This window comes from Bubalus kerabau, chromosome 7 (genome assembly GCF_029407905.1).
Source record: "Bubalus kerabau isolate K-KA32 ecotype Philippines breed swamp buffalo chromosome 7, PCC_UOA_SB_1v2, whole genome shotgun sequence".
In the NCBI taxonomy this organism is placed as follows: Eukaryota; Metazoa; Chordata; class Mammalia; order Artiodactyla; family Bovidae; genus Bubalus; species Bubalus kerabau.
Window position 1 is genome coordinate 120,019,542 of NC_073630.1, and position 27,049 is coordinate 120,046,590.

The 27,049-nt window shown below is 53.6% G+C and overlaps 1 protein-coding gene across 2 annotated transcripts; it reads left to right on the forward strand.

Moving 5' to 3' along the window:
• The first annotated feature begins 2,254 nt into the window (after nucleotides 1-2,254).
• Nucleotides 2,255-25,537, forward strand: TNIP2 (TNFAIP3 interacting protein 2). Of its 2 annotated transcripts, XM_055589254.1 has the most exons (6): nucleotides 2,256-2,655; nucleotides 21,569-21,856; nucleotides 23,289-23,378; nucleotides 23,774-24,022; nucleotides 24,389-24,508; nucleotides 24,927-25,537. In XM_055589254.1, exons 1-6 carry the CDS (start codon nucleotides 2,377-2,379, stop codon nucleotides 25,188-25,190), a joined length of 1,290 nt encoding a protein of 429 aa, XP_055445229.1. In that variant the 5' UTR covers nucleotides 2,256-2,376; the 3' UTR covers nucleotides 25,191-25,537. The 2 variants fall into 2 exon arrangements, with proteins under 2 accessions (XP_055445228.1, XP_055445229.1); XM_055589253.1 differs by having other exon boundaries at nucleotides 2,255-2,655; nucleotides 24,389-25,069.
• The last annotated feature ends 1,512 nt before the right edge of the window (nucleotides 25,538-27,049 follow it).

Sequence of the window (27,049 nt, forward strand, 5' to 3'; positions counted from 1 at the left end):
GAGAGTTGGACTGTGAAGAAAGCTGAGCGCCGAAGAATTGATGCTTTTGAACTGTGGTATTGGAGAAGACTCTTGAGAGCCCCTTGGACTGCAAGGAGATCCAACCAGTCCATCCTAAAGGAGATCAGTCCTGGGTGTTCATTGGAAGGAATGATGCTGAAGCTGAAACTCCAATACTTTGGCCACCTCATGCGAAGAGTTGACTCACTGGAAAAGACCCTGATGCTGAGAGGGATTGGGGGCAGGAGAAGAAGGGGACGACAGAGGATGAGATGGCTGGATGGCATCACCAACTCAATGGACATGAGTTTGGGTAAACTCTGGGAGTTGGTGATGGATAGGGAGGCCTCGCGTGCTGCAATTCATGGGGTTGCAGAGAGTTGGCCATGACTGAGCAACTGAACTGAACTGAACTGGTCGTAAACCACCTCAATAAAGCAAATGTCAAAATAAAATGAGTGATATGAATGTTTTGGTTTTGCAGCACATATAAAAGTTGTGTTTACACTGTGCTATAGTAGCTCAGATGGTAAAGCTGCTGCTGCTGCTGCTAAGTCGCTTCAGTCGTGTCCCACTCTGTGTGACCCCCTAGACAGCAGCCCACTAGGCTCCTCTGTCCCTGGGATTCTCCAGGCAAGAACACTGGAGTGGGTTGCCATTTCCTTCTCCAATGCATCAAAGTCAAAAGTGAAAGTGAAGTCGCTCAGTCATGCCCGACTCTTAGCGACCCCATGGACTGCAGCTTACCAGGCTCCTTCGTCCATGGGATTTTCCAGGCAAGAGTACTGGAGTGGGGTGCCATTGCCTTCTCTGACGGTAAAGCATCTGCCTGCAATGTGGGAGACCTGGGTTTGATCCCTGCATTGGGAAGATCCCCTGGAGAAGGAAATGGCAACCCACTCCAGCATTCTTGCCTGGAGAATCCTACGGACAGAGGAGTCTGGTGGGCCACAGTCCATGGGGTCGTAAAGAGTTGGACACAACTGAGTAACTAAAACTTTTTTTCAGTTTCATAGTCTATTAGGTGTGCCACAAACAAGAATGTGTCTCTGAGCCCTAACCATGCGGCCTGCGGACGTGTGGGCACAGGCCCCCTGCACTCCATCCCCCAGTCCCCACAACACACCTGTGGGGTGGGGGCAGCCAGCCTTGACCTCTCTGCAGCGGAGAAGGTGTGAGCTGGCTACATTTATAATTCTGATTATACCAGCCTGTGAGTTTCTTCCCTGGGCTCAGCCCAAGCTCGGGTATGGATTATGTAGAGGGGAAAAAAACGCCACACTGCTCTCAGGGGACCTGGGGAGGAGGGCAGAGGAGGGTGTGCCAGGGAACCTTCGAAAGACCACAGGTGTGCTTGGGGATCACTGTGGAGGACACTCGGAGTCTGAAAAAGAAAACAGCCGTGGAGCCATAGGAAAACCCTGGGAGTCGGCCTGGGAGCCGGCAGATGGAGGGGATGGAGAAACAGGGCGGGAAAGGGCCAGCTCCCTCCTGCCTTCTGCCCTAAGAGCCGTTCTTACACCTCGGAGACGGGGCGCGGGCTCTGGAATCTCGCTGGTAGGCTGGGTACCTCGCCAGGCTCAGTTCCTGGAAGGTCGCCCTTTTCGGCGTGGCAGCCGGCCTGCAGCCGGGGGCAGGGGGGTGGGGAGGGGGGGAGCCGGGTCCACGCTCGGGGCTAACACTCGGGGTCGTCTCTGGCCACTTCTTTCCCTTCTATCAGTAGCGAAATAGAGGTCCTTTGATCCCTCTTCTTGTCCGGGCCTGACTTCTCTGAAAGCTCCCGCGACACGAGGCGATGAGGCTGCTGGCACAGGCCAGGGACCCGCGGGTGGAGCGGCCGCAGGACCCGGGCGGGTGGGGACCCCGCCCGGTCGGTGGGGACCCTGCGTGGCCAAGGTCCGCGCGGCAGGCGGGCCCCAGATCTCCTCGGCGGCGGGGCCTGGCGGCTCGGCGAGGGCGGGACCAAGCTGTCCGCGGGGCGGGGCCTGGCGGCTCGGCGGGAGGCGGGAGCACGTGGTCCGTGGGGGCGGGGCCTGACGGCTCGGCGGAAGGCGGGGCCAGGCTCTCCGTGGGGGCGGGGTCTGCCTCTCGGCGAAGGCGGGACCACGCTGTCCGCGTGGGGCGGGGCCTGGACTTTCGGCGGGAGGCGGGTCAGGCTCTCCGTGGGGGCGGGGTCTTGCGGCTCGGCAAGGGCGGGACCACGCTGTCCGCGGGGGGCGGGGCCTGCCTCTGGGCGCGGGGCGGGCTCGGGATCTCCGCGGAGGGCGGGGCGCGCCGGGAAAAGTTCCGGGAAGGTGGGCCGCCCCCCCGGTCTCCCGGCCCAGACCCGGCGCGGAAGTTGCCGGCGGTCCGCGCCTCCCGGCCAGGCCCGCAGCCATGTCGTCCGGGGATGCGGAGTCCGGGGGGCGGGAGGGCGCCCCGCGCGCGGCTGCCGCGCTTTGCGGCCTGTACCACGAGGCGGGGCAGCGGCTGAGGCGCCTGCAAGACCAGCTGGCGGCCCGGGACGCCCTCATCGCGCGCCTCCGCGCCCGGCTCGCCGCGCTCGAGGGGGACACGGCGCCGTCGCTCGTGGACGCGCTGCTGGAGCAGGTGGCGCGCTTCCGGGAGCAGCTGCGGCAGCGGGACGGCGGCGCCGCGGAGGCCGCGCTGCGCCAGGTGCGGGGCGGCAGGGCCAGGCTTCCTGGGGGCTCCCCGGGGGCGCGTGTCCCCGGAGGCTGCGTGCGCCCGCCGGGCGTGAGGCGTGCGTGGTCCGCCGCGGCTGAGCCGTTGTGTCTGTGGGTTCTGGGCGGTGCGTCGAGCCGGGTTCCGCCGTGCGTGTGCGCGCTGTGTTCTCAGGGCTCCGCACCGCGTTGGGTCTGAGGGCTGTGTCTGCCGGTTTGAATTCCGAGGGGATGTGTGTGCGCGTGTTGGGTTCTGAGGGCTCTGACCCTGTTGCGTTTGAAGGAGTGTGTCGCTCCCTCACGTTCTGAGAGCTGTGTGTCCCTGTCGGTGGTGAGGGGTTTGTCCTTTCTGATTATATGGATGTGTGTCGAGTTGGTTCTGAGGGGTGTGTGCGTGGTAGTGTGTGTGTGGCGTTACCCCGTGGGGCCTGAGGGCTGTGTGCCCGTATTGGTTATGAAGGGTGTGTGTGTTCCAGCGTCGGGTCTGAGGGGCGGCTGCGACCACGCTGTGTGTCCGTGTTGCTTCTCAGGTGAGCGTGTGCGGGAAGCGCGTGGCTGTGTCGAGTCTGACGGCTGTGTGTCCTGAAGCTTCTGAGGAGCGTGTGTGCCCGTGCTGAGCGGTGTGCTTGCGCATCTCCTGCGTTCTCAGGGGTCTGTGCTCCTGCGTGAGTTAGGGCTTGTGCGGTTGTGAGGGTTTCTGCGTTTGGCTGTGCTGAGCCGTCTGCCCCCTGGTTGGCCTCTGAGGGATGTGTGTGCCTGTGTGGCTCTGAGGCTTGTCCCTGTTGGGCCTAAAGGGTGGATCTGCCCATCTTGGTCCTGAAGGGTATGTGTGTCTGTGTTGGTTTTGAGGAGTGTGTGTTTCTGTGCTGGGTTCTGGAGGGTGTGTGTGTCCATTTCTGTTCTGAGAGGTTGTGCGCCTGTTAGATGGAAGGGTGGTGTGTCTCTGCTGGTTCTTGGGTGTGTGTCATGCTAGTTTGAGTCATCTGCTCCCTTGTGGGGTCTGAGGGCTGTGTCCCCCCGGGCTCAGTTCTCAGAGGTGTTTGTGCTTCTGTGGATTCCAAAGGCTGTGTGTCTGTAGCAGCTCTGAGTGGCGTGTGTGTGTTGGTTTGGGGTGCTGGGTGTGTTTACCCCTGCTGGGTCTGAGCTGTGTGTGCGCCTGTGGAGAGTCTGGGCTGTGTCTGCTCCCATGGTGGGTTCTGAAGGGTAATGTTCCCTGGTTGTGTCTGAGGGTTCTGTGCGCCCATATTAATTCTAAGGAGTATGTGGTTGTGGTGTTTTTAATAAACTTATTTACAGTTTATTTTTAATTGGAGGATAATTGCTTTACACTGTTGGGTTGGCTTCTGCCGTAAGTCAACATGAGTCAGCTGTGGGGATACACATGTCCCCTTCCTCCTACCCACCCATCCCCGCTCTCCAGGTTGTTACGGAGCACTGAATTTGAGCTGTGTTATACAGCAGCTTCCCGTTGTGAAACAGCGGCTGGCTGTTTTACACACGGTAATGTATATGCTACTCTGAATCCATCCCACTCTCCTTCCCACTTTGTGTTGGTTTTCAGGTGTGTTTATACCTGCTGGTGTCTGGGCGGTGTGTGTGTGTGTGACTAGGGTCTGCGGGTTGTGAGTCTGTTCTGAAGGGTCTGTTCTTGTGTTGGGTTTTGATGGTTGTGTCTGCATTGGTTCCGAAGGGTTGTGTGTCCGTGTTGTTTCTGATGGCCGTGTGTTCATGGTGGGTCTGAGGATTATGTGTCCTTGTTGGCATTGAGGGCTGTGTTTCCTAGTTGTGTTCTAAGCAGTGTGTGCCCATTTTTGGCGTAAAGAGTATTTGTCCGTGTTGGTTCTGAGGCATGTGTGGGCTCCCATGTTAGATCTGAGGAGTGTGTTTCTATTTTGGGTTGATGAGTGTGTGTTTGTGTTGTGTCTGAGGGTGTTTTGCACATATTGGATCGCAAGTTTTTGCTTCCATGTTCAGTTCAGGAAAGTGTGCCATCTTGGTTCTGAGGAGTGGAGTCCACGTTGGTTCTCAGGGATGTGTGTGTCTGTGTTGTGTCTGAGTCATTCTCAGCAGCATGTCTGTCTGTGCTGGGTGTGAGGGCTGTGTGTGTTGGCTCTGAAGGGTATCTGCAGTTGTTGGGTTCTGAGTGGAGTATTCCCATGGGGGTCTGAGGAGTGTGTTTGTCTCTGCTGGTTTCTGAACTGTATATGTTCTGAGTGGTGTGTGTGTCTGTGTGTGTTTTGGGTTCCGAGGGGTATGGGCGCTCATCTGGGCTCTGGAGGTATGTATGTGTGTTGGATTCTGTAGGTTGTCTTGTCTGTGATGGTTTTGAGGGTTGTGCATGTGCCGGTATTGAATCTGATGGTTGTGTACCAGCTGAATTCAGAGGGGTCTTCTCCCACGTTGGGTCTGACGGGTGTGTGTCTGTGCTGGGTTCTGAGGGATGTGTGCCTGTGTTGGGTCTTAGGGATGAGTGTGGGTGTTGCTTGTGTCTGGAGTGTGTGTGTGTTCATGCTGAGTCCTGCGCTCTGTGCGCAGGCACTGGGCTGGGTGTGTGTAGCGCATGCCTCTAGGCTCCTCGTGTGTGTGGGTTGTGTTAGGTTCAGGGCCATGTGAACCCTAATGTCCGGGATCTCTGTTAGCCCTCGTTGTGAATGTATCTTTCAGTAGTCACACCTCTGCTCTGCAGGGAGTGATGACAGAGTGGGAAGCTGCTAGAGTGTCTGAAAACAGACTTAAGTCCTTACTTTCCCACTTTCTTATCCTTGTCTTTGATATTATGTCTGTCTGCATGAAATATTATTAAATACTCAAATCAGGAGCAAGAGTAACAGTATTTTCCTACAATAGCTGTTTGGCACTGCCCCAGACCTTTTGGTGAACTCTGATCTATTATCCCATTTGGCGCATCACTATTATCCAGGTTTTCCCAGTAAAGAATCTAGGCCTGCAAAAGAGAATTTTTACTACCAGGCTTGGCCCTGCAGCCAAGAGTGGAAGACAGACGTGTTTTGTTTTGTTTTATAAAAGTAATTTTGAATATCTGAGCAACTGAGCAAAGACTAAAGACTAAGATAGCCACCGTAATGGCACTGCAGGCAGATAACCAGTGTTAACCTCTTGGCATGCCTCTTCCCTGTTTTTCCTTTAACTATAGGGTTTGTATACATTTGGCACCATTGAATTCATGCTGTCTTCTACAGTTTTACTTAATACCATGTGTTTTACTGAAAGTTTTCCTTCTGTTTCAGGTTTTCAGGATTCGGTAACAAAAGACACCAATCGCTACACACACAATGCACGCTCAGACCTTCACACACTGCTGTTCGTTTGACTTTGTGAATCATAAGACTTCTTGAACCCCGGGGCCTAGCCAGACCTCCAGGGTCTCAAGAAATTCCAAGACCCTCTCCCTGTCTTATCCGAAGTGCCACTTGGCTTGCTGGTAACACCCGGTGTGCTGGTGGGTAGGCACACAACCCAGGTGGTGACCAGGCAGGTCAGGAGCAGGTCAGGGGCTTGCTGTTCTGCGCCTGAAGCCTGGAGAAGCCTACTTCCATTTTAATTCCCTAACATCATGACGTCAATATTTTCTTGTCTGCATCGTTTTAAATGCCTTTGGGAGATAGATGTCTTCCTCAGTCCAGCTCTCTCCCTCTTCCTGGGGAAGGTGTGTTGTAACATGCCAGGGTAGCAGGAAGTTTCGTGGTCTGCACCGCTGACCTTATGTTGTGGACACCAGGAGCGATAGGTGGGTGCAGAGGGGGGACCGGAGCACATCGCTCCCGAGGAGGATGCTGGTGGCCACTGGTGCTCAGTTGCCATGTCTCCCCAACGTCCTGTGGCCCCCAGCCTCTAACCAAAGCTCAGGTAGAATCAGGTCTGTAGTTCTGGTACTACTGGTCCTTTGACCTCTGACATGTGCTTTTTGTTTTAGGATTTTAAATTATTTAAAGAGCAATTAAATGATCTGGTGTCTTACGGAGTTATACGTTTGTTGCTTACCCCTACATATCTCCGGGGTTGGTCAGAGCCCGTGGAAGGATGCAGAGGTGTACACCTCGCAGAGGCCCTGGGGTCACTGAAGTGGCCGCAGAGTGAAAGCAACCAGAGGAATTGGTTGACTCGCTCGTCTCATCAGTGGCCACGTCAGCCAGGTGCTTTGGACCGGGGCTGGACCATGTGAGCCAGGTCGGGGAGGACCGCGGGCTCCCAGGGAAGACGCTGAGGCTCACAGGTGTGGAAGGACGGCCAGGTGATCAGAGCATCTGTGGCCAGGCTGCAGTTCTTTCGTGGTGGGGCCAGATCAATCTTGAGAATTCTGATCTTTTTTGCCGCCACAGTGGGGCTCAGACCATAGCTTATTTGTCACATGAGCTCTGGACAGATGACTTTGCACAGCTCTTCCAGTTAAGACTTTCTGGAATAATGGCGCTGGCTCGCTGTGCGGCCTGTAGTTACTCAGCCCTGTCGCCAGCCTCATGGGCCCTGCTTGCTCCTGATAGATCCAGTTGTGCCTTTCCTTCTGCTGTGCTGTTGATGAGTGGAAGAGCACGCATGCTTTCAAAGAGGTTGTGTTAGGTTTTGTGTGTGTGTACTGGGTGTGTGTGTGTTTATTTTTTTACCATCTGTCTCCGTACCTCTTTTAATCTTGTGCAACAAACTCTGTATCCGTCAAACAATGATTTCCCATCTCCCGATTTTGTCCCCCCACCCCACTGGCAGCCACCCTTTTACTTTGTCTCTATGATGTTGACTGCTCTGTATACCTCCTATAAATGGAATCAGATCAGATCAGATCAGATCAGTCGCTCAGTTGTGTCCGACTCTTTGCGACCCCATGAATCGCAGCACACCACGCCTCCCTGTCCATCATCAACTCCCGGAGTTCACTCAGATTCAAGTCCATCGAGTCAGTGATGCCATCCAGCCATCTCATCCTCTGTCGTCCCCTTCTCCTCCTGCCCCCAATCCCTCCCAGCATCAGAGTCTTTTCCCATGAGTCAACTCTTCGCATGAGGTGGCCAAAGTACTGGTGTTTCAGCTTTAGCATCATTCCTTCCAAAGAAATCCCAGGGCTGATCTCCTTTAGAATGGACTGGTTGGATCTCCTTGCAGTCCAAGGGACTCTCAAGAGTCTTCTCCAACACCACAGTTCAAAAGCATCAATTCTTCGGTGCTCAGCCTTCTTCACAGTCCAACTCTCACATCCATACGTGACCACAGGAAAAACCATAGCCTTGACTAGACGGACCTTTGTTGGCAAAATAATGTTTCTGCTTTTGAATATGCTATCTAGGTTGGTCATAACTTTCCTTCCAAGGAGTAAGCGTCTTTTAATTTTATGGCTGCAGTCACCATCTGCAGTGATTTTGGAGCCCAGAAAAATAAAGTCTAACACTGTTCCCACTGTTTCCCCATCTATTTCCCATGAAGTGGTGGGACCAGATGCCATGATCTTCGTTTTCTGAATGTTGAGCTTTAAGCCAACTTTTTCACTATCCACTTTCACTTTCATCAAGAGGCTTTTTAGTTCCTCTTCACTTTCTGCCATAAGAGTGGTGTCATCTGCATATCTGAGGTGATTGATATTTCTCCCGGCAATCTTGATTCCAGCTTGTGTTTCTTCCAGTCCAGTGTTTCTCATGATGTACTCTGCATATAAGTTAAATAAACAGGGTGACAATATACAGCCTTGACGTACTCCTTTTCCTATTTGGAACCAGTCTGTTGTTCCGTGTCCAGTTCTAACTGTTGCTTCCTGACCTGCATACAGATTTCTCAAGAGGCAGATCAGGTGGTCTGGTATTCCCATCTCTTTCAGAATTTTCCACAGTTTATTGTGATCCACACAGTCAAAGGCTTTGGCATAGTCAATAAAGCAGAAACAGATGTTTTTCTGGAACTCTCTTGCTTTTTCCATGATCCAGCGGATGTTGGCAATTTGATCTCTGGTTCCTCTGCCTTTTCTAAAACCAGCTTGAACATCAGGAAGTTCACGGTTCACATATTGCTGAAGCCTGGCATGGAGAATTTTAAGCATTACTTTACTAGTGTGTGAGATGAGTGCAATTGTGCGGTAGTTTGAACATTCTTTGGCATTGCCTTTCTTTGGGATTGGAATGAAAACTGACCTTTTCCAGTCCTGTGGCCACTGCTGAGTTTTCCAAATTTGCTGGCATATTGAGTGCAGCACTTTCACAGCATCACCTTTCAGGATTTGGAATAGCTCAACTGGAATTCTATCATCTCCACTAGCTTTGTTCATAGTGATGCTTTCTAAGGCCCACTTGACTTCACATTCCAGGATGTCTGGCTCTAGGTCAGTGATCACACCATCGTGACTATCTGGGTCGTGAAGATCTTTTTTGTACAGTTCTTCTGTGTATTCTTGCCATCTCTTCTTAATATCTTCTGCTTCTGTTAGGTCCATACCATTTCTGTCCTTGATCCAGCCCATCTTTGCATGAAATGTTCCTTTGGTATCTCTGATTTTCTTGAAGAGATCTCTAGTCTTTCCCATTGTGTTGTTTTCCTCTATTTCTTTGCATTGATCACTGAAGAAGGCTTTCTTATCTCTTCTTGCTATTCTTTGGAACTCTGCATTCAGATGCTTATACCTTTCCTTTTCTCCTTTGCTTTTCGCTTCTCTTCTTTTCACAGCTGTTTGTAAGGCCTCCCCAGACAGCTATTTTGCTTTTTTGCATTTCTTTTCCATGGGGATGGTCTTGATCCCTGTCTACTGTACAATGTCACGAATCTCATTCCATAGTTCATCAGGCACTCTTATCTATCAGATCTAGCCCCTTAAATCTATTTCTCACTTCCACTGTATAATCATAAGGGATTTGATTTAGGTCCTACCTGAATGGTTTAGTGGTTTTCCCTACTTTCTTCAATTTAAGTCTGAATTTGGCAATAAGGAGTTCATGGTCTGAGCCACAGTCAGCTCCTGGTCTTGTTTTTGCTGACTGTATAGAGCTTCTCCATCTTTGGCTGCAAAGAATATAATCAATCTGATAAAAGGAATAGTACGCTATTTATCTTTTCGTGACTAGTTTATTTCACTTAACATGATGTCCTCAAGGTTCATCCATGTTGTAACATCTGTCAGAATTTCCTTCCTTTTTAAGGCTGAATAATGCTCCACATTTTGCTTTTGTCTATTCCTCCGTTGATGGACACTTGGGTTTCTTCCGTGTTTTAGCTCTAACAAACATCACTGCTATCATGAAGATAAGTGTGTAAATATCTCTTTCAGATCCTTCTTTCAGTTCTTCTGGGTCTTTATCCAGAAGTGGAATTGCTACATTGCTGGATCATGTGATATTTCTATTTTTAATTTCTTGAGGGACTTCCATACTGTTTTTCCACAGTGGCTGTACCATTTTACATTCCCATAAACAGGGCAGAAGGGTTCCAATTTCTCCACATCCTAACCAACATTGCTATTTTCTGTATTTTTGTTAGTCGGCAGCCTAATAGGTGTGTGGTAATTTAGTACAAGGGCTTTGCTGGTGGCTCAGTGGTAAAGAATCCACCTGCCAATGCAGGAGATGTGGGTTTGATCTCTGGGTCAGGCAGATCCCCTGGAGAAGGAAACGGCAACCCACTCTGGTATTCTTGCCTGGGACATCCCATGGACGGAGGAGCCTTGTGGGCTGCAGTCTATGGGTTCACAAAGAGTTGGATGTGACTTAGCAACTAAACAACAAGAACAATTTAGAACAAAATTATTGTAGTTGTGAAAGTGAAGTCTCTCAGTCGTGTCTGACTCTTTGCGACCCCATGGACTGCAGCCTACTAGGCTCCTCCGTCCCTGGGATTCTCCAGGCAAGAGCACTGGAGTGGGGCGCCATCGCCTTCTCCTTCACTTTCACTTTTCACTTTCCTGCATTGGAGAAGGCAATGGCACCCCACTCCAGTGCTCTTGCCTGGAGAATCCCAGGGACGGGGGGGCCTGGTGGGCTGCAGTCCATGGGGTCGCTAAGAGTCGGACACGACTGAGCGACTTCACTTTCGCTTTTCACTTTCCTGCATTGGAGAAGGGAATGGCAGCCCACTCCAGTGTTCTCGCCTGGAGACTCCCCGGGACGGGGCTGGTGGCTGCCGTCTGTGGGGTCCCAGGGCCGGCCACGACTGCAGCAGCAGCAGTGTGGTTTTGATTTGCTCCTTTTAATGATAAGCGATGTTGAGCACCATTTCGTGTGCTTATTGGCCATTTTTGTATTTGCTTTGAAGAAACGTCAAGCCTTTTGCCCGTTAAAGGTACTTACTTGGTTGGTTGCATCAGGCCTTAGTTGCGGCGTGCGGGCTCTTTGGCTGTGACGCACGGGCTTTCGTTGCAGCGCGCAGGCTGCAGCGCGTGCAGGCTCAGCAGCTGCAGCACCCAGGCTCTCCAGGTGTGGCTCGTAAGCTTAGTTGCCCTTCGGTGGGGTCTTAGTTCCCCAACCGGGGATTGTACATGAGTCCCCTGCATTGCAAGGTGGATTCTTAACCACTAGGCCACCAGGGAAGTCCTTGTCTGTTTTTGAACTGGGTTATTTTGTTGAATTTCAGGAGTACTCTATATATGCTAGATACTAATCCCTTAACATATATATAATTTGCAAATATTTCATCTCATTCTGTGGGGAAACAGTAGAAACTGGCTGACTTTATTTTTCTGGGCTCCAGAGTCACTGCAGATGGTGACTGCAGCCATAAAATTAAAAGACGCTTACTCCTTGGAAGGAAAGTTATGAGCAACCTAGACAGCATATTAAAAAGCAGAGGCATTAATTTGCCAACAAATGTCCATCTAGTCAAGGCTATGGCTTTTCCAGTGGTCATGTATGTATGTGAGAGTTGGACTGTGAAGAAGGCTGAGCACCGAAGAATTGATGCTTTTGAACTGTGGTGTTGGAGGAGACTCTGAGAGTCCCTTGGACTGCAAGGAGATCCAACCAGTCCATCCTAAAGGAGATCAGTCCTGGGTGTTCATTGGAAGGAATGATGCTGAAGCTGAAACTCCAGTACTTTGGACACCTGATTCGAAGAGCTGACTCATTAGAAAAGACTCCGATACTGGGAAAGATTGAGGGCAGGAGGAGAAGGGGACGACAGAGGATGAGATGGCTGGATGGCATCACTGACTCTACGGACATGGGTTTGGGTGGACTCTGGGAGTTGGTGAAGGACAGGGAGGCGTGGTGTGCTGCGATTCATGGGGTTGCAAAGAGTCGGACACAACTGAGCGACTGAACTGAACTGAACTGAACATCCCATTCTCTAGGTTGTCTTTTTGCTCCACGGATATTGTTGTTTTGTGTGCAAAATTTTTAAACTTTCATTTTAAAAATTGCCAATTTGTCTGTGTTTTCTTTTGCTACCTGTGCCTTGGATGCCGTAACCAAGACATCATTGTCAAATGCAGTGTTGCCAAGTGTTTGCCCTGTGTTTCTTCTAAGAGTTTTATAGCTTAAGGTGTTACGTTTAAGTCTTTGGTCCATTTTGAGGTAATTTTCATGTATTTAAAAAAAGCTGTTTATTTTCGGCTGCAGCAGTTCTTCGCTGCTGCGTGCTGCTCCGGTGTGGTGGGTGGACTCGTCATCGCAGTGGCGTCTCTTGTGGAACACGGGCTCCAGGGCGTGTAGGCTTCAGTACTTGTGCCACGTGGGCTTAGTTGCTCGGCATTATGTGAGTTCTTCCCAGGCCAGGGATCGAACCTGTGCCCTCTACATTGGCAGGTGGGTTCTTAACCACTGGACCACCACGGAAGTCCTCATGTATGGTTTTAGATAAAGGTCCAACTTCATTCTTTGGCAAGCGGATATCCGGTTTTCCTAGCACCATTTTTTGAAAAGCCTGTCTTTCCCATCAAAAGGGCTTAGCGCCTTCTCAACCCGTCCGTCAGGCAGGGGTCTGTTCTGGGCTCTGTCGTTTTCTTTGGTCTATATGTTTGTCTTCATGTCAGTGCTCACAGTTTTGATTACTGTAGCTTTGTAGTAAGTTTTGAAATCAGGAAGTGTTCTCTCTCTCTTTTTTTTTAAATATTGCTTTGGCTATTTGGGGTCCTTTCAGATTGCATATGAATTTTAGGATCAGTTTTTCTATTTCTGCAAAAAAAAAAAAAATTGAGATTTTTTTCAGTTTTTGTCTGGGCTGCACAGCTTGCAGTTTCCAAAGCTCCAAAGAATAGCAGGGAGAGATAAGAACGCCTTCCTCGGTGATCAGTGCAAGGAAATAGAGGAAAACAATAGAATGGGAAAGACTAGAGATCTCTTCAAGAAAATCAGAGATACCAAAGGAACATTTCATGCAAAGATGGGCACAATAAAGGACAGAAACGGTATGGACCTAACAGAAGCAGAAGATATTAAGAAGAGGTGGCAAGAATACACAGAAGAACTGTACAAAAAATATCTTCATGACCCAGATAACCACGATGGTGTGATTACTCACCTAGAGCCAGACATTCTGGAGTACAAAGTCAAGTGGGCCTTAGGAAGTATCACTGCAAACAAAGCTAGTGGACGTGATGGAATTCCAGTTGACCTATTTCAAGTCCTAAAACATGATGCTGTGAAAGTGCTGCACTCAAAATGCCAGCAAATTTGGAAAACTCAGCAGTGACCACAGGACTGGAAAAGGTCAGTTTTCAGTCCAGTCTCAAAGAAAGGCAATGCCAAAGGATGTTCAAACTACTGCACAGTTGCACTCATCTCACACGCTAGCAAGGTAATGCTCAAAATTTTCCATGCCAGGCTTCAACAGTACATGAACCATGAATTTCTAGATGTTCAAGCTGGATTTAGAAAAGACAGTGAAAGTGAAAGTCACTCAGTTGTGTCCAACTCTTTGCAACCCCATGGACTATACAGTCCATGGAATTCTCCAGGCCAGAATACTGGAGTGGGTAGCCTTTCCCTTGTGCAGGGGATCTTCCCAACCTAGGGATTGAACGCAGGTCTCCGGCATTGCTGCTGGATTCTTTGCCAGCCGGGCCACAGGGAAGCCCAAGAATACTGGAGTGGGTAGCCTATCCCTTCTCCAGTGGCTCTTCCCGACCCAGGAACTGAACTGGGGTCTCCTGCATTGCAGGAGGATTCTTTATCAACTGAGCTATCAGGGAAGCCAGAAAAGGCAGAGGAACCAGAGATCAAATTGCCAACATCCTTCGGATCATAGAAAAAACAAGAGAATTCCAGAAAAACATCTGCTTTATTGACTATGCCAAAGGCTTTGACTGTGTGGATCACAATAAACTGGAAAATTCTGAAAGAGATGGGAATACCAGACCACCTTCCCTGCCTCCTGAGAAATCTGAGAAATCATGTGAAACGCTGGGCTGGATGAAGCACAAACTGGAATTAAGATTTCGGGCAGAAATATCAATAACCTCAGATATGCAGATGATACCACCCTTATGGCAGAAAGCAAAGAGGAACTAAAGAGCCTCTTCATGAAAGTGAAAGAGGGGCATGTAGAAGCTGTCTTAAAACTCAACATTCAAAAAGTAAAGATTATGGCATCTGGTCCCATCACTTCATGGCAAACAAATGAGAAAACAATGGAAACAGTGACAGACTTTACTTTTTTGGGCTCCAAAATCACTGCAGATGGTGACTGCAGCCATGAAATTAAAAGGCACTTGCTCCTTGGAAGAAAAGCTATGACAAACCTAGACAGCATATTAGAAAGCAGAGACATCACTTTGCCAACAAAGGTCTGGATAGTCACAGCTATAATTTTTCCAGTAGTCATGTATGGATGTGAGAGTTGGACCATGAAGAAGGCTGAGTGCCAAACAATTGATGCTTTTGAACTGTGATGCTGGATAAAACCATTGAGAGCCCCTTGGACAGCAAGGAGATCCAACCCATCCATCCTAAAGGAGATCAGTCCTGAATAGTCACTGGAAGGACTGATGCTGAAGCTGAAGCTCCAACACTTTGGCCACCTGATGCAAAGAACTGACTCATTTGAAAAGACCCTGATGCTGGGAAAGATTGAGGGCAGGAGAGAAGGGAGCGACAGAGGATGAGACGGTTGGATGGCGTCATGGACTCAACAGACATCCGTCGAGCAGACTCTGGGAGATGGTTGCAAAGAGGTGGAGATGACGTTGCCACTGAACAACAGCAAGGTGGTGTTCGCTGTGGGTTTCTCTGTGGTTTTACGCCGAGGTAGTTTCCTTTTGTTGCTGTTTGTTGCGTGTTTTTATTGTGAAAGTGTTGAATTTTGTCAAATGCTTTTCTGCATCACTTGATATGATCATATGTTTTCTTCCCCTTCCTTCTGGTAATGTAGTAGGTTACATTGACCAATTCCTTCCTCCCTCCCTTCCTTTTTTTTGATGAAATACGTTTATGAAGGTGACCACAGCACAGCACTGTTATTACCTAAGCCTGCATGTAACAAATGCGGTGACAAAGGTGATTAGAAAAGGTCAATAATAGCGCTCATTTCATTGCAAGGGATCGATGCTGTCAGAGATGGAAACCAGACATGGACACACAATCGTGCCTTATGTTCCTCGGAAGACCTCGTCTCGTATGTTGTTGTTTATCAGATATTAATTAAGTTACCTGATTGTCTTCAGATACAGTGTGTGGGCTTGGAGGAGGGCATGGCAGCCCACTCCAGTGTCCTTGCCCAGGGAAGCCCATGGACGGAAGAGCCTGGTGGGCTACAGTCCATGGGGTCACAAAGAATGAGACACGACTGAGTGAGCATGCGTGCGCATACTTCATTGAGAATTTTTGCATTGGCGTTCATAAGGGACATTAGTCTGCTGCTTTCTTGTCTCTCTGTCTGGCTGTTGACCTCACAGAATAAGTTAGGAAATGTTGCCTCCTCTTCAGTTTTTGGAAGAGTTTGGGAGGAATTGGTATTATTAATATTTCTTAAATACTGGATAGAATTCACTGATAAAATCTTCAGTGTCAAGCCTTTTTTCTTTTTTTGTAGGGAGATATTTTTAAAAAATAATTTATTTTTGGCTGGCTGGGTCTTCGTTGCTGTGCGGGCCTTTCTCTAGTTGGGGGAGCAGGGGCTGCTCTGTCGCGGTGCGCAGGCTTCTCAGCACAGTGGCCTCTCTCGAGGAGCACGGACTTCAGGCGCGGGGGCTTCACTAGTGGGTATTCCGGGCTCTGGAGCACAGGCTAATACTTGCGGTGCATGGGCTTAGTTGCTCTGCAGCACCTGGGATCTTCCCTGATCAGGGATCGAACCTGTGTCTCCTGCACCGACAGGTGGATTGACCACTGAGCAACCAGGGAAGCCTGTGGGCAGATCTCTGATTACTGATTCACTCTCCTTACTATTGGTAGTTAGATGTCTATTGAGTTTTTGTTTCTGTGATTTGGTCTTGGTAGAAATTGTGTTTTTAAGAATTTGTTTCATCTAGGTTATCTCATCTGCTGGTTTATAGTTGTTCATAGTACTCATTTGTAATCATTTTTATTTTCATAGAATTGGTAGTAACGTCTCTACGTACATTGCTGATTTTAGTAATTAGTGTCTTCTTTCTTTTTGTAATCTGTCTAGCTAAAGTTTATCCATTTTGCTGATCTTTCTGAAGAGCTAACTTTTGGTTTCATTGATTTCTCTTATAGTTTTTCTGTTCTCTATTTCATTTATCTCTGCCCTAATCTTTATTTTTCCTTCCTTTTGCTAGCTTTGGATTTAGTTTGTTCTTTCTTTTCTAGTTCCTTAACTTGTAAAGTTATATTGCTGATTGGAGATCTTTCTAGGTTTATTGTTCACTCACTAAGTCATGTCCAACTCTTTGTGACCCCATCGACTGTAACACACCAAGCTTCCCTGTCCTTTACCATCTCCTGGAGTTTGCTCAAACTCATGTCCATTGATTCGATGATGCCATCCAATCATCTCATCCTCTGTTGTCCCCTTCTCCTCCTTCCCTCAATCCTTCCCAGAATCAGGGTCTTTTTCTAGTGAGTTGGCTCTTCGCATCAGTTGGCCGAAGTATTGGAGCTTCAGCATCAGTCCTTTGAATATTCAGGGTTGATTTCCTTTAGGATTAACTGGTTTGATCTCTTTGCTGTCCAAAGGACTCTTAAGAGTCTTCTCCAGCACCACAGTTCAAAAACATCAATTCTTCGGCGCTCAGCCTTCCTTATGGTCCAACTCTCACATTCGTACATGATACGAGAAACCATAGCTTTGACTGTACACCCACCATAGAGCCGCCTGGTGGGTGATCCATAAACTGGAGAACAATTATACCAAAGAGGTTCTCACACTGTTGCAAAAGTTCTAGGGGCCACAACAGACTTCCCAACCTGGCGATCTGGCAAAGGGGCTGGCATCCCAGGGAATCTGATCTTGAAGTCAGCGGGATGTGATTACAGAACTTCCAAAGGACTGGGGAAAGACACGTGTTTACCATGAATACTCTTCTGTATCAGATAGAGACGAGGACAGAGGCGTTCCTGCTGAAGTCACAGCTTCTGACCTGAGTTAGCTTTTCAGGGACGTGACCGTCCCCGCAGGACAGGGCTCTGTGCTCTCAGTGATTCCTCCAGATTCGGTTTTGAGGCACTGGGAGGGGAACTCCGTGCAGCTTGAGTACGTGTGGTCGATGTCCTCGGGCACGTCCGTCCCCCGGCAGCGACAGGGTCCCCGCAGGGCTGTGCTGCTGGACAGGGAGACGCGCCGGGGGAGGCTGGGCCGTGCTGGCCCGGGGCTGTGTCCCCTTGGAGGGAGGCCCCTGCCGTATTTCCCACAGGAAAGCACAGGACAGGGCCTTGATTGGCTGGTAGGCCTTCAAAAGTGGCCAGTTTTTAAGGAACACAAGTCCAAGGCCAAGAACTGGGTCTGGGTTTGTGTTTTTAGGTTCAGTGCTGCCGGAACAGTCTGCAGAGAGAGCCTGCCCTCCCATCAGGGTTGGGCTTCCCTGGTGGCTCAGAGGTTAAAGCGTCTGCCTGCAGTGAGGGAGACCTGCGTTTGATCCCTGGGTCGGGAAGATCCCCTGGAGAAGGAAATGGCAACTCACTCCAGTATTCTTGCCTGGAGAATCCCATGGACGGAGGAGCTTGGTGGGCTACAGTCCACAGGGTTGCAAAAAGTCGGACACGACTGAGCGACTTCACTTTCACTTTCTGGGGCTCACCCAGACCAAGTGCCTTGGCACCTGCCGGCGGCCCCAGCTGTGTGGACAGGCTCGGAAGGCCCTGGACGGGGCCTGCATGGCTGGCCTGGTGCTGGAGGGCCGTGTGTTGGGAGGAGGTTCTGATGCCCTCTGGCCAGGTCCAGAGAGAGGCCTCTTTTCCTCCTTCAGCCCAGCGGTGAGGTCATCAGGGCCCAAAGGAAGAATGAAGTAGTGGCCTTCCAAGAACGGGCCTTGCCCGGCTTGGCTGTGATGCCCGTGAGGTGAGAGGGCAGTGAGGCGTGATGGGCTGATGGCGCGCCAGCGCCGGACGCCTTTGGGCAAGAACCCTGCTGCTGAGGTTGATCCGCTGGCGCTTGTCACACCCGTTGTCGCCAGTCCTGATTTCCTGTCCACCTGGTGCTGGACACGGCCCATCTGCCAGGGCCTGACCTCACTACCCCGCCCGCCACCCTCACAGCCACCTGCTGTCCCCTCGCCACCTTCATGAGTGAGTCCCTGTCATGGAACAAGGACCCAGGGAAGCGCCTTCCTCGAGGCCTTTCCCAAGAGAGCCAGGCCGACTGATTCTTCTAATGGAGTTTCCCTTCTTGTCTTTCTGTTCACTTCTAGAGCAAAGTCCGAGGAAAACGGGGAAAAGGGTGCTCTTAAAGTTCCCTGAGAGAACTCTGGTGGTCCAGTAGTTAGGACCCTGTGCTCTCACTGCCAAGGGCCTGGGTTCGATCCCTGGTTGAGAAATAGATCCTGTAAGCTGCGTGAAAAAACTTCCCCGAGAGAACGAGGACGAGGCTTTCAGAGTGTTTTCTGGTCACCTGGTTAGCACGCTGCCGTCACGGGCTGGGCTTATCCGTGGATGGGGCACGACCGATGCTGGGGGAGCAGCTCTCGCCTCACGGATGTGGGTTTGGGCCCAGGGAGGGACCCAGAGCCTGGCCGTGCTCCTGAGTCCCCCAGTTGTTTAATTTTATTGAGGTATAGCTGATTTACAGTATTTCATTAATTCCTACTCTACAGCAAAGTGAGTCAGTCATACGTACATATATAAAACTGTGTGTGTATACGTACATGTGTGTGTTAGTCGCTCAGTCGTGTCCAACTCTTTGCAGGCCCATAAACTGTAGACAGGCCCCTCTGTCCATGGGATTTCCCGGGCAACAATATCAGGGTGGGTTGCCATGCCCTCCTCCAGGGGATCTTCCTGGCCCAGGTCTCCTGCATTGCAGGCGGATTCTTACCGTCTGAGCCACCAGGGAAGCCCATGCATGTGTGTGTATGTATATGGTGTATACTCTTTCGTATCCTTGCCCGTGTGGTTTACCACAGGATGCTGAGTACACTTCTCTGCGCTCCACAGTAGGGCCTTGTCTGCTCCTTCTCTGTTAATTGTCCGCCTCTCCTAATCCCAGACTCCCACCCCAGCCCTCCCCACTCGCCCTCCCCCTTGGCAACCACAGGAGTGTCCTCTGTTTCTGTGTGGTGGGAACCCTGGTGTCATATTTTAGATTCTACTTATGCGTGATATATGGTATTTGTCTTCCTCTTTCTGACTTTAGTATGATAGGCTCTAGGTCCATCCCATCAGTTCTTTTTTCTAATATTTTATTTATTTAGCTCTGCTGGGTCTTAGTTGCAGCATGTGGGATCTAGTTCCCTGACGAGGAATGGAACCCAGGCCCCCTGCATTGGGAGCTTGGAGTCCTAGCCACTGGACCAACAGGGAAATCCCCACAATTACTTCCTAACCCCAGGCTTGGGCAGACCCAGCCGTGAGACTTCTAGGGATGTATCCCATGGCTGTGTCTGCACGGGGCGCACCTTCTAGGGATGTATCCCATGGCTGTGTCTGCACGGGGCGCGCCTTCTAGGGATGTATCCCGTGGCTGTGTCTGCACGGGGCGCGCCTTCTAGGGATGTATCCCGTGGCTGTGTCTGCACGGGGCGCGCCTTCTAGGGATGTATCCCGTGGCTGTGTCTGCACGGGGCGCGCCTTCTAGGGATGTATCCCGTGGCTGTGTCTGCATGGGGCGCGCCTTCTAGGGATGTATCCCGTGGCTGTGTCTGCATGAGGCACACCAGCTGGAGGCGTTGCTCGGTCAGCCTGCTCTCTGGCTGAAGCTCCAGGCTGTAGTTGAAAAGAACAGGCAGGTTGTGCGCTGCTGTGGGACAGTTTTTACCAAGGAGCAGAAGAGCAGGGCGCCAGGACAGTGCTGTCAGACTCCGAGTGCAAAACACACGTGCCAGCACCCTGGCGAGACCCCTGGCCAGATCGTGAGTGGTGGAGGGGAGGTCCTGGGTCCCTCGTGTGAGCGTGAGCGGAGCTCCGATGCTCCCTGCCACGCTCCCCGTGCATGCTCAGTCTCCACCCTGGCTTTCCAGAAGCTGTTTTCCCCCATGTAGGATGGACGGGCTCCTCCTGCTGCCCCTCCCTCGCATGCTCGTTACGGTGGACGTTACTCTGAAAGTGGGACAGCACAGAGCCAAGTGCAGAACCCAACTGGGGGCGCTGAAAGCCAGCGGCATCTGAAGGACTGTGGTCGGGGATACTAGCTTTCCAGAGCTGTTCTAACATTAGCCGGGTGGCCTAAGGCAGTAATAGGCAGGCTTCCTGGTGGTGCTGGTGGTAAAGAACCCACCCGCAAATGCAGAAGACGCAAGAGACTTGGGTTTCCTGGGTCAGGCAGATCCCCTGGAGGAGGGTATGGCAACCCACTGCAGTACTTTTGCCTGGAGAACCCCATGCACAGAGGGGCCTGGGGGCTGCCGTCCTCGGAATCACAGAGTTGGGCATGAGCTAGCACGCACAGCACAAAGGCAGTAGATCCTTGATCTTCGCTGCTCTGAAGGCCAGAAGCCCTGAACCAGGGTGTGGGGCGGGTCCTCCTCTTCAGCTCCCAGTGGCTGCTGGCACCCTGGCATCCTCTGGCTGTGGACACTCCAGTCTCTGCCTTTCGCCACACGCGGCCTCTTCTACGTGTCCACACTCACCTCTTATGAGGGCACTGGACGTTGGATCAGGGTCCATCAGATGCAGCGTGCCTTCCTCTTAACTAATTACATCCTCACAGACTGAACAGCTCTTTGGAGCTAAATGAAGTCACGTTCCCAGGTGTCGGGGTGAGAACATGGGCGTGCCTTTGGGGGTTGCCCACCACGGGGGAGTTTCTGCTCTTTCTTTGAAGAGGTTTGCGATCGCCACACTTAGTAATTTGATGATGTAAGATCTAACGTTATGAGTTTGCTCTTGAAAACGGAATTTTAGATGACGTTTCAGATATAACTTTTGGGGCTGAAAACTCCTGAGTTAATCATCCATCCGGAAGCCAGCCTCCGAATGAACACCCGTGTGGATGGGCGTCTGTGCCTGTCTTCTGCTTTGTGAACGTTTATTTCTGATGTTGCTTCTTTCAGTCAGTTTAGTTTAGTTGCTCAGTCGTTTCCGACTCTTTGCGACCCCATGGACTGCAGCACCCCAGGCCTCCCTGTCCATCACCAACTCCTGGAGCTTGCTCAAACTCATGTCCGTCAAGTCAGCAATGCCAAGCATCTCATCCTCTGTCGTCCCCTTCTCCTTCACCTTCAGTCTTTCCCAGCATTAGGGTCTTTTCCAGTGAGTCAGTTCTTCGCATCAGGTGGCCAAAGTACTGGAGTTTCAGCTTCAACATCCGTCCTGCCAATGAATATTCAGGGCTGATTACCTTTAGGGTGGACTGGTTGGATCTCCTTGCAGTCCAAGGGACTCTCAAGAGTGTTCTCCAACCGCAGTCAGATCAGTTGTGCTTTTAAATCTTCCCCTTAGGAAATCGAGAGACTCTCGGAGCAGCTGGAGGAGAAGGAGCGGGAGGCGCAGCAGCTCCTGAGCCAGCCGGGGCTCGAGCGGGAGAAGGAGGTGGCCCTGCTGCGGAGGAGCGTGGCGGAGAAGGAGCGGGCCCGGGCCGCCAGCCACGTCCTGTGTCGCTCCCTGGCCGACGAGACCCACCAGCTGCGGCGGACCCTGGCTGCCACGGCCCACATGTGCCAGCATCTGGCTAAGTGTCTGGATGAACGCCAGGGGGCACAGGGGACCGCGGGGGAGCAGAGCCCCGAGGTAGGCCCTGGGGTCAGCAGGCCTCGCCTTGCGCCACGGGGAGGGTCTCAGCCGCCTGCCCTTCTGGGGATTTCCTCTAGGACGGTGGGGCCTGCAGGATGTCACAGGAGAGCAGACCTGCAGCTGCCCCCGGGCCCAGTGGGGAGGTGGCCCTGTGGTCTCTCCAGCCTCCACGAAGCAGCAGAGCCGGGGCAGGAGGGGTGTCCTGAGCGAGTGCTGGTGCGTGCAGTGCCCGGGCGCCCACACTCTGAGCACTGGGGGGCCTCTGTGTGAGCAGCACTGGCCCAGGGGGCCCTCGGGTTGGACGGGGCCGTCAGCTGCAGTGCAGCCTGGCCCCGCTGGGGCCTCAGGCCTGGGCAGGGAGGACACGGGGCCCCGCTTGGTGCTGTGCCCCCTGCCTGGAGCTACTTGGGACGGGGCCCGCGGCAGGAGAGCAGTGTGGGTGCAGGGGAGTGGGTGGGTTTCAGCATCAGGAAGCCCCCACCTGAGAAATCAGGGGGCTCCTCGGGGGGCTGCGGGGTCGTGGAGGTGCAGGGGCTGTGACCGCGCCCTGTGATGTAGGGCTGTTGGGACGAGCCCTGCAGTCCCCTAGCAGCAGCTCGGCCGGGCGTGGGGGAGGGCCTCGGTCTGAGAATCCCATGAAAAAGGAACCTCAGAAAGAACAGGGCACGTTTGAGAAACCAGAGTGCTCTCCCGGCAGGCCATGGACTCGTATGATTCTGAGTCACGGGGCCCTTTCTCTCTGGGGATCTGAAAGCCGGTCGTGGTTGGCCTGGGCTGAGGCTCTAAACAGGCGTCATTTCTCAGCGCTGGTCTTGGCCGAGTCAGTGGGGTTTCCCGAGCCTGCCGGGTTAGCACACGCAGTTCCTTTGTCATTCGAGGGGAATTCTCACTAAAATGTCACCGCCATCCATCCGCTTTGTTAAATGACTGAATTTCTGATGGCTTTTCGGTTAGCCCCGCCCACCCTGCTGGGACTGGGTCAGCACGCCGGCTTCTAGACCTGAATCCCACCAGCCTCGCGATCCCCAGGGACGTTGTTGTAGACAGTCAGCCCCTGAAGCTGACCGTGGTCATCTTGGACATGACACACCCAACAGGAGGGACAGCGGGCCCGAAGGAGGGGCCTGCTCCTGGCGGCCATGGGCCCTGGGCCGGGAAGTTCTTTGGTCACAGCGAGCTCGGCTTCCTGCCCCCTCTCCACCCTGGCCCCAGCCCTGTGACGCTGGGCGGTTTCGGGCGTGGAGACGGTGCAAGGCTTGGCCCCTCTGTGGGGTGGGCTTGGGCGGGGCCAGGACCACCCTCCCCTCTGGAAGCGCTTGGCCTTTCCTGTCTCCATCGCACCTGCCGCAGGGCGGCTGCAGGGCCGTCTGCGACGCGGTGCCCGCACGGAAGGCACGGTCACACGGGTTCTGGTCCCTTTCTCGTGCAGCCCAAGTGTGCGGAAGGCGACGCCTCTGTGCACGCGGTGGTTGAGAAGTTACGGGAGGAGAACCGGGCGCTGAGGCAGAAGGTGACTCACGTGAGTGTCTGAGATCGCACTCGGGCCAAGCGCCCCGCGCAGACTGTGGGTGAGGGGCGTCCCCTCGCTATGCCCAGGGGTCTCCCCTGCCCTGAGGTCGCTTCGGCTGATACACAGGGTCCCCAAAGGCCCGACACGTTTGCCCCAAAGGACGTGTTGAGCACGTCTGGTTGTCCTCCACTCCGAAGTTAATTCGCGTGTTGCTAAATGAGGTGCAGGGATCACTGTCAATCCAGCGTTCAGGCAGCGACTTCGCCGTCACCGCGTCCGGGTGCTTCCCACCCCCCCCACCCCCGCCCAGAGTGGGCGCAGCCGGCCTCCACGGGCGGGGGTGGGGGGGAGGGGGGACGGGTCTCGTATTCTGGGCGGGCTCGAGGGCGCTTTTCGGCCCCCAGGTCGAGGACCTCAACGCCAAGTGGCAGCGCTACGATGCCAGCAGGGACGAGTACGTGAGGGGGCTCCACGCGCAGCTGAAGGGCCTGCAAGTCCCCCTGGAGCCCGAGCTGATGCGGAAGGAGGTCTCCCGGCTCAACGCGCAGTTGGAGGAGAAGATGGATGACTGCGCGGAGGCGCGGCGGGAGCTGGCTGCGGCGAGGAGTGCACGGGACGCGGCGCTGGAGCGCGTGCAGATGCTGGAGCAGCAGGTGCGGCCGCGGCCTGGGCGCCGGGGGGCGGGGCCGCCTTCTCCTCCTGACGCCAGGGGGCGGGGCCGCCTCCTCCTAAGGGGATAGGGGGCGGGGCCTCCTCCTCCTGACGCCGGGGGGCGGGGCCGCCTCCTCCTAAGGGGATAGGGGGCCGGGCTTCCTCCTCCTGACGCCGGGGGGCGGGGCCTCCTCCTGACGGGATAGTGGGGCGGGGCCGCCTCCTCCTCCTGACGCCGGGGGGCGGGGCCTCCTGACGGGATAGTGGGGCGGGGCCGCCTCCTCCTCCTGACGCCAGGGGGCGGGGCCGCCTCCTCCTGACGCGGGGGCCGGGCCGTCGCCTCCTGATGCGGGCGTGCCCTCTCGCAGATCCTCGCCTACAAAGACGACTTCACGTCGGAGAGGGCGGACAGGGAGCGGGCGCAGAGCCGCATCCACGAGCTGGAGGAGCAGGTGGCCTCGCTGCAGCGCCAGGCGTCCTGGAGACAGGTACAGCCGGGGTTTCCTCGGGCCCGGGGCGGGGCTCGTCTTCGTTTCTCTTTCAAGCATTTCGAGCTCTCCTGCGGCTGCCAAGACCTCGGTTCCGCTCCAGGCAGGGCCGTCATGCCCAGTGCCCGGAAACCTCCTGGTGGCACGTGTGTGCGCGCGGAGGGTGGCATCCGCCGGCCTGTCCTGAGCTCGTGGCCCGGCTGGGAGCTCCTGCACGCGGCCCCTCCGTGCTGCGTGGGGGGGTGGCCCCCTCGTGGGCACAGGCGGGGGGTCCGGACCCCTCAGTCGTCCCTGGCACGTCCTTGTTCGGGCCTCGGCACCAGGCAGAGCAAAGGTGCGGGTCCTGCACAGCGACGGACGTGGCTGCAGACGCTGGAGCCGAAACCAGCTTCGGGAGCGGACGCCTGCCTTTTCCTAGGATTCTCGTGAGCCAGTCTCCTGCCGGATTCACACGGGGAGCAGATCTCCCCGGTATTTAGAGACCGACGCTTCGGAGCCTGTGGCAGCTGGTGGCCGGAGGCCTGGGACGGGATCCCAGTGGCTGGACCTCCCCGCAGAGGGCGGGTGCTCGGGAGTGACCCAGAGAGGCCAGGGGGACCTGCAGTGCCCCCACTGCCTGCGGTGCTTCAGCGACGAGCAGGGCGAGGAGCTCTTCAAGCACGTGGCTGAGTGCTGCCAGTGAGCCCGGTGGCCCGCGGTGGGTGCGCCCCGCATCAGGATCGGGGCCCCCAGCACAGGCCGGGGGTGCTCCTGAGCCTCCCGTCTCGGCCACTCTCGGGTCAGCAGGAACTTGCTGTGGGGCTGGCAGCAGAGGTAGGGGTTGGAGCTGGACTCCCAAGCGGCCAGGCAGAGGCCACGAATGCACAGCCATGGGCGTGCTCGCCGGCCAGCACGCCGCCTCCCGGGAGTCGTGGAGCTGAGCTCAGAACTGCATTGAGACACGCTGTGCTGCCCTAGTGTTCGCCACACCCCCAGAAATTGAACAAGTGATCATGTGACGATTTTGTAATAAAGGGACTTGCTAAGTGGTTGCCCCGAGTGTGTGTGGGGGACTGGGGTGTAGGAGCCTGGCCGCACTTCCACCTGGGCCTGAGTTAGCTGCCGAGGAGACATGCTTGCGGACTGTCGCCCGTTGGGGCCTGCAGAGCTCTGTCGTCCAGCCCAGACGGGAGTCGAGGATGGGCTGAGTGCAAAGAAGAGCCCTGCGGGGCAGCGCAGGGCCATGGGGCCTGTCACCCCGCTGACCGTCAGGAGAGCCAGGAGGCTAGGGGTTCCTCTCGCCCTCAGTGCGGGTGGGGACGGGACACAGCTGGGACATGAAGCCCCTGCCGCTGGCCCCCGGCCCACGGTCTGCACTCCCCTCCACCTGGAGCAGCCGCCACCACGCGAGTGCGCGGCCTCTTTCTCCGGTTCTGCCTTCCTCCAAGGGGAGTTGAGGTGTCCATCCCTCTGTGGGATTCCCCACGCCCCCCGGCGTCCATGAGCCTGACCGGAAGCCGTCGGTCTCGAGCATCACGGGGAGCCTCTGTCCTCAGGAGCTGGGGACTTGGCAGACACCCAAGCGCTTCTTGGAGAGAAAGGAGCCACAGGAGGGGAGCCCTCAGATCCTTGGCTGACCCTGAACCGGGCAGGGGCTGAGAGTAAGACTCCATGAATCCTGTGGCAGGAACGGGGCTGGACGGCAGGACGGGCGGAGCAGAGGCCCCAGCGGCTGTCCCTCAGGGTTAGAGGGGGTAGCTGCATCCTCGGTTTTCCTTTGAAACCCTCAATGGGCCACATTTTAGGAGTAAAGTTGACATCTTAGGGCAAAACCAAAACATCCCCCTCTTCCAGGTAGCCAACCAGTAATCCACAGGCCTGCTGGACAAAACCCATTTTTCTTCAGACACAAGTAACAGAATCCACAGTCCACTATACAGTAACAAATTCTAGACACATCGGGGAAGAGGCACAGTGAAGACACAGCCACACAAATAGAAGCTCACCAGGTGTATATGCAGCAGCAGCTGCTAAGTCGCTTGTCGTGTCCGACTCTGTGTGACCCCATAGACGGCAGCCCACCAGGCTCCCCCATCCCTGGGGTGGGTTGCCATTTCCTTCTCCAGTGCATGAAAGCGACAAGTGAAAGTGAAGTCACTCAGTTGTGCCCGACTCTTAGCGACCCCATGGACTGCAGCCCACCGGGCTCCTCCATCCATGGGATTTTCCAGGCAAGAGCACTGCAGTATATGCAGCAGATGGTACTAAAAGAAATAAGGATACTATGGAGATTGTTGAGGCTGGTCAGAAGTAATTCTGGATAAAAATACAGAAAGGAGGGCAGAGCATGGGGATGAGTAGACAGATGACTACTGATTGTTTAAAACAATAATGTCTTGAAGGTTTTCAGACATGCAAACAACCGCGAGAACTTTCAGGTGGGGGAGCAGATTGTTGACAGTAACGACGATTGTCAACAACGAGTGCTTAAGCAACTTACACACTTACAGGTTATAAGGTCTCGGCATTGATTTACAGTAGACTAATGAATCACAGGAGCAT

Coding starts and splice junctions, on each gene's coding strand:
- TNIP2 (XM_055589253.1), top strand. CDS start 2,377: ATGTCGTCCGGGGATGCGGAGTCCGGGGGGCGGGAGGGCGCCCCGCGC. Junction 23,379..23,773: donor TGAGGCAGAAGGTGACTCAC/GTGAGTGTCTGA, acceptor TTCGGCCCCCAG/GTCGAGGACCTCAACGCCAA. Junction 24,023..24,388: donor TGCAGATGCTGGAGCAGCAG/GTGCGGCCGCGG, acceptor GCCCTCTCGCAG/ATCCTCGCCTACAAAGACGA.